The sequence below is a fragment of the Physeter macrocephalus genome, chromosome 4 (genome assembly GCF_002837175.3).
Source record: "Physeter macrocephalus isolate SW-GA chromosome 4, ASM283717v5, whole genome shotgun sequence".
NCBI classification, from domain to species: Eukaryota; Metazoa; Chordata; class Mammalia; order Artiodactyla; family Physeteridae; genus Physeter; species Physeter macrocephalus.
In genome coordinates this window covers 75995974-76002839 of record NC_041217.1, presented here as the reverse complement: position 1 = coordinate 76002839, position 6866 = coordinate 75995974, and the positions used below count along the sequence as shown (strand labels likewise).

Here is a 6866-nt window from a genome sequence, read left to right as displayed (position 1 = left end):
TTTTAATTTCATTTATTGTGTTGTTCATCATTGTTTGTTTGCTCTTTAGTTCTTCTAGGTCCTTGTTAAACGTTTCTTGTATTTTCTCCATTCTATTTCCAAGATTTTGGATCATCTTTACTATCATTACTCTGAGTTCCTTTTCAGGTAGACTGCCTATTTCCTCTTCATTTGTTTGTTCTGGTAGGTTTTTACTTTGCTTCTTCATCTGCTGCATATTTCTCTGTCTTCTCATTTTGTTTAACTTACTCTGTTTGGGGTCTCCTTTTCACAGGCTGCTGGTTTGTAGTTCCCGTTGTTCTTGGTGTCTGCCCCCAGTGGGTGAGGCTGGTTCAGTGGCTTGTGTATGCTTCCTGGTGGAGGGGACTGATGCCTGTGTTCTGGTGGGTAGGGGCTGGATCTTTTCTTTCTGGTGGGTAGGGCCGCGTCTGGTGGTGTGTTTTGGGGCGTCTGTGAACTTAGTATGATTTTAGGCAGCCTCTCTGCTAATGGGTGGGGTTGTATTCCTGTCCTGCTAGTTGTTTGGCATAGGGTGTCCAGCACTGTAGCTTGCTGATCTTTGAGTGGAGCTGGGTCTTAGCGTTGAGACGGAGATCTCTGGGCGAGGTCTTGCCTATTGATATTATGTGGGGCTGGGAGGTCTCTGGTGGTCCAATGTCCTGAACTCGGCTCTTCCACCTCAGAGGCTGAGGCGTGACACCAGGCCAGAGCACCAAGACCCTGTCAGCCACATGGCTCAGAAGAAAAGGGAGAAAAAAATGAAAGAAAAAGAATTTTTTAAATAATAATAAATTTTTAAAAACTGTTAAAAAAATTTTTTAAAAGAGAGCAACCAAACCAATAAACAAATCCACCAATGACAACAAGCACTAAAAACTATACTAAGATAAACATAAAAATCAGAAACAAATCAGTCGCAGATAGCAAACCCCAAGTCGACAGTTGCTCCCAAAGTCCACCTCCTCAATTTGGGATGATTCGTTGTCTATTCAGGTGTTCTACAGATGCAGGTACATCAAGTTGATTGTGGAGATTTAATCTGCTGCTCCTGAGGCTGCTGGGAGAAATTTCCCTTTCTCTTCTTTGTTCTCACAGCTCCTGGTGTTCAGATTTGGTTTTGGCCCCGCCTCTGCATGTAGATTACCCTCAGGCATCTGTTCTCACCCAGATAGGACAGGGTTAAAGCAGTGGTTGATTAGGGTGCTCTGGCTCACTCAGGCCTGGGGGAGGGAGGGGTACAGTAGTTATATTTGCAACGCGGGGCTGGCTTGACATTGCAACGGCCTGAGGCATGCCGTGTGTTCTCCCAGGGAAGTTGTTCCTGGATCACGGGACCCTGGCAGTGGTGGACTGCATAGGCTCCCGGGGGGGTGTGGATAGTGACCTGTGCTTGCACACAGGATTCTTGGTGGCTGCAGCAGCAGCGTTGGCGTTTCATGCACGTCTCTGGGGTCTGAGCTGATAGCCGTGGATCGCATCCATCTCTGGAGCTCATTTAGGTGGTGCTCTGCCTTCTCTGGGCACACAGGGAAGGAATCCCGTCTCCTCGGGCACCCTAAAATAATGGTCTCTTGGCCTCTTAGGCAGTTCCAGACTTTTTCCCAGGCTCCCTCCCAGCTAGCTGTGGTGCACTAGCCCCCTTCAGGCTGTGTTCACACAGCCAACCCCAGTCCTGTCTCTGGGATCTGACCTCCGAAGCCCGAGCCTCAGCTCCCAGACCCTGCCCGCCCCGGCGGGTGAGGAGACAAGCCTCTCAGGCTGGTGAGTGCTGGTCGGCACCGATCCTCCCTGCAGGAATCTCTCTGCTTTTCCCTCTACACCCCTGTTGCTGCGCTCTCCTCCATGGCTCCAAAGCTCCGCCCCATCCCTGTTCTTTTGTCTCTTTTTTTCTTTTGCCCTACCCAGGTACATGGTGATTTTCTTGCCTTTTGGGAAGTCTGAGGTCTTCTGCCAGCATTCAGTAGGTGTCCTGTAGGAGTTGTTCCACATGTAGATGTATTTTTGATGTATTTGTGGGGAGGAAGGTGATCTCCATGTCTTACTCCTCTGCCATCTTGAAGGTCTCCTCTGTACTTTTCCTTAAGAATAAGGGGAGAAGAATATTCTCATTGTCCACAGACTAGGAAAGCAGTGGGCTAACGTGCTTTTCCATCTGCTTCAAGTCCCCAGTTGCTTGAAGGTGCTTCTAGTTGGAGGGGGTGTGTTAAAGGCGAGTCCTGCCATGTGGAACCAGGACAGAGGCTGGGCAGGGAGGCATCCTTGTTTGGCAGATAAGCTACATTTTTTTAAACCAAATAATCTAAGAATTATGTTGCTAGGTTTGTTTATAACCTGTTTTTTTCTAAGCTTTAGCAAAGTCTTATTCACGTATTTCATTTTTTTCTCAGCTGTGTTATAGAGTAACAGGAAAATATTTTGTCCAAGTGGGAGAGTAGTAGATCTTGAATCATCTATAAAATCAGAGGGTAAAATAACTCTCTGGAAGTAGGAGCTGGGGCTTTATGATATCACTGCCCCTACCCCACATGCAGTGCCATACTTGGAGAGCTGGGTTTAATTTATTAAGGAAAGCAGCAGTTACATTCTGCCTTCCTATGGGGCAGGGGACTCGGACAGATAAGCAGGACCCCTGGTGTCTCTGTACACGGAGAGGTTATGAGAAAACCTCAAATGAAAGTCAAAAATAATGCACTCATTTCTCATCATGAGTTACTCCCTTATATCTCTGTAAGATGTATGGATGCCAGTGTGCTAAAGAGAAAAGCCATGAAAGGACCATCCTGAGCACCAAGAGGTGTGAGCTCTCTTTCTCAGTCACTCAGAATCATTTGTGGGTTATGTTTCCTCCTATACTATTCCCTCGTCTCCCTCATATCCTCCCTCTCTTACTGTTTCCCTCTCTCCCTCTCATTCTGTCTGTCTTTCTCTGTTAATCTCTTACATATACACACACTTACCTTTCCACCCTGTCCCCAGAAATAAATTATTGCTCAGACTACCCTAATAGGATAATCAGGCTAGATGCGACTTCCAAGTTTTTAAAAAATTTCTTTAGAGTAGGTCTCACTTCAAATCATCGCTGATTACCAAATTTTCAAGTTTATCTCCATTGAAGTCACCTCATTTGTTCGCTTTAAGAGTTAGATGCCGTGGGACTCACAGTTCTAGTGTTTTTCAACTTTTGGACGTTTGTGCCCTGCACTTATACACAGAGAAGAGGGGTAGGGACTGTCTAAATCTGTGGGCAACCACTGCGCTGCTGCCACTGCCTACCCTCCCAGGGCTTCTCCTGGGGTGTCCTTTCTTGCAGGTCTTCTTGTTCCTTACATTTCAGCTCTTCTTCTAAATATCTATCATTTTGAAGGTAGGAAGTTACCTTCCTTCCATGATCAGAACCCAAAGAGATTTCTAAATTCCACTTTTTCTTTCTTTGTAGTTCCTTATGTATTATCACACAGAAAACAGTGTCCACCAAAAATATTATCCCTACTGCCAGATAAAAAAGGAAACAAAACTAGACAGGAGTTGGTGACTGGAGGCCTGCAAAAGAAAATGACAGAGAGTAAATGCTATTTAGAAACCAGAGGGATCTGGTTGAGTTATGTTTGGAAGAGAAGGTTGGCTGAGACCCGATATGTCTGTACCCAAAGCAGACACTGGTAATTTTAGGGGCAGGAGGGAGCTGATGGTAGCTCCAGCTGGGCTATATGGTTATAGACAGGTGGCGGGCTCCTCCTAAGAGCTTAACTGCCAGGGCCTTGCCGGTGGACTTACTCCCTAGTTTCAGAGACAACTGCTATTTCTATGCCATTTAATGATTAGAATTTAGGTTGAAGATAAACTTTTTTTCCCAAAGAGTCTTTGTTCTGGAGCTCACAATTCCTCCACCTCAGCCATATATAGACACTTGGGCAAGTATTTATGTGCAATCCACAAAATCCCTATCTCGCTAATCTACGGTATGAGCTCCCTGAAGTAAAAACTGCACCCCAATGTCTTTATATCCCCATACCTATGACAACAGATAAGAGGAAGTCAGTATATTGTTGATTAGATTATTGGTGAGAGAGGAGGAGAGAGAGGGAGGGAAAGAAGGAGGAAGAGAGAGGAAAGAGAGAGAGAGGAGAATGGGAGAAGGAGAAAGAGGGAGGGAGGGAGTGGGAGAGAGAGAAGGCAGGAGAAAATAAAGAAGGAAGGACAAAGGGACGGAAATAAATGGAGGAAGGAAAGAAAAGAAAGAAAAAGAAAGGGAAGGAAATTTAAGGAAGTTTATGAGGAGAATGCTTATGTTTTGAATCAAGAGTGGAAAGACCTGTTCATGGTTTTTCCTGGCTGAGCTATGAAAAAGGTGTCATGAGACCTCAGTCCCACAGGAGATAAGGGAGCATCTCCTCATGTGCCGGTCAGTTCCCATCATTCTCACTCACCAAATACTTGAAGCTGCAACTCAGGGCAGTGCTTGATGACATTTCCATCTTCTGTGGTAGCCTCACACCAGTATAATCCAGAGTCTGCTTTTTTAGCAGGTAGTATCTGGTATTCAGAGGATATGTTCCTGCTCATCAGCGTCTTGCTTCCCACGTAGAAGGAGAAGTAAAGCTGCAAACCAGGCTTTTGTGGGAGCAACTTTGTTTCACAGCTCAGGTTGACCAGATTCCCCTCTAGGAGGGGGAATGACAAGGATGCTGTCAGCACTGGGGCTGGAAATAGCTCTAAAGAAAAAGTTGATAGGGATAGGGTGGCCTGCTCCAGTGTCAAGGTTTTTTGTTTGTTTGTTTGTTTTTAATAGAAGATATATTCCCACCCCCTTTGGGAAACCTGCCCCTAGAGAATGCATCTATAAGACATAATTTTCCCTACTTCTAGCAGAGAGTCATTCTTGGGGTTTCCTCATAGACATACTTACAGTTGACAGTTTGCCCCTATTCTACTGGGGAGAACACCTCTACACAGTCCATGCTTCCCTGAATAGCCATGTTATTATATGACCATGCCCTTTGGTAATGGTTGACCAGGAGTGGACACTGACCCCTACACTAGCCAGTTCAGTGACTCATTACTTGTGTTTCTGCCTCAAAAGATAATCTGGGGGAATTCCCCGGTGGCCCAGTGGTTAGGACTCTGCGCTTCCACTGCAGGGGGTCCAGGTTCGATCCCTGGTCAGGGAACTAAGATCCCGAAAGTCACGCAGTATGGCCAAATAAATAAATAAATAATCTGGGACAAGAATTTCTTTCCCATAGGAATGAACTATTTTTCAGACAGAAAAAAGTTGCTAGTGGTTATGAGTACTAAGATAAAAGGCCATGAGACAGTAACAACAAGGGCCACATGCAAACTGGGACAGAGGAAACTGCTTAGTTAGCAGATGTTCAGAGAGAAGTGGAACCAGAGAGGCCACAGGGTCCCTGAGAGATAGACAGGAAGTATAACCACATCCTAATGTCTTCCTGGCTTTGGAGCTTTTATGAGATTCCATTGAGTTATTTTCTAATAACTCTACCTACCTACCTTGAGTGAGTCACTACTCCTTGCAACTAAAATAAAATTGATGAAATGGATTCTCACTATGCCATGGCCTTGACATTAGCTCCTGGAATTATTGATGTGGCACTGTAGTGTACTGGAAAGAGCAATGAACAAGGACCCAGAAGACCTCAGTTCTGATCCCAGTCCAGTCACTGGTCATTGTGTGGCCTTCATAAGGCAGTTTACCTCTCTCTAGTTCAGTTTCTTCACTTGTAAATTGAAGTGATAATTTATGATGGTTCCTCTGGTTCTTAAAACTATAGCTCTATGACTATTCAGATACAATACCTTTTATAAAGTGATAGATACTCCTGCTGATGTGTAGCGATGCCTTCCCATGCTTGAGCAGTGATAGATGCCACTGTGACTCAGGTTGGTTTTCAGAATGGTGAATTCAGAATTCTGAGGAGAAAACTTAAAGGTTTTGCCATTTTGGTAGAAAAGTACATTGTACACCAGCTTATTCTTCCATCCATGACACCTCAAGGCCAGAGGTTCCCCTTCAGTGAAGACTCTGCGAGACCTGGAGTAGTAGCCAATCTGGAAAATGTGGACCCAAAACATGTGTATATGGTAGCAGAGGTACAAGGAAGCCAAAGCTGGACCCTAGGGGCTTATCTTATCTTTTTTCTCTTTGTAACATTCCAACTTCAGAGCTCTGCTGAATTTGAGGCCTATCTCACATTCCTCAAATATCTTTAGCTTTGCTGGGAAGAAAAGTAATCTTTACCGGCAGCTGTGCACACAGCCCCTTTTTATCTTTCCTTTCCAGATCTCAGAAGTTGGTTGGGACAAAAACAGCTTACTTTATGTGGTAGGCAGTATTTTAAGATGTCCCCAATGAGTCACACTCTTGTATAACCCCTTTGAGTGTGGCTGGAACCTATGACTTGCTTGTAACCAACAGAATATGATAAAGGTTATGTGATGTCACTCCCATGATGATGTTACATTATATGAGACTGTCTTAGCTGACTGGACTGCAGGAGACTCCTGCCGGCTTTGAAGAAATGAGCTGACATGTTGTTAAGAGGGCCTTTGTGAGGGCCACATGGCAGGGGGTCTCCAGCAAATGAGACTGGCCTCCAGCAAAAAAGGTGGGGACCTCAGGCCTACAACCACAAGGAATTGAATTCTGCCAATGACCATGGGCACTTGGAAGAGCTGCTGGAATGAACACAGCCCAGTCAACACCCTGACTGCAGCCTCAGCAGAGCACCCAGCCAAGCTGTGCCAAGACTCCTAACCCATGGAAAGATAATAAATGTATGTTGTTTTAAGCTGCTTAATTTATGGTAATTTGTTACAGAGCAATAAGAAACTAATACACTCTAACT

General features: G+C 45.0%; 1 protein-coding gene across 1 annotated transcript; it reads right to left on the bottom strand.

Moving 5' to 3' along the window:
• Positions 1–18: 18 nt before the first annotated feature.
• On the bottom strand, positions 19–5914 carry LOC102995016 (uncharacterized; the record flags this gene model as incomplete). Its single annotated transcript, XM_055083895.1, has 3 exons — positions 19–2078; positions 4428–4712; positions 5818–5914. Coding segments are annotated over 3 exons (819 nt in total), but the record flags the coding sequence as incomplete, so codon positions are not given.
• Positions 5915–6866: the final 952 nt, after the last annotated feature.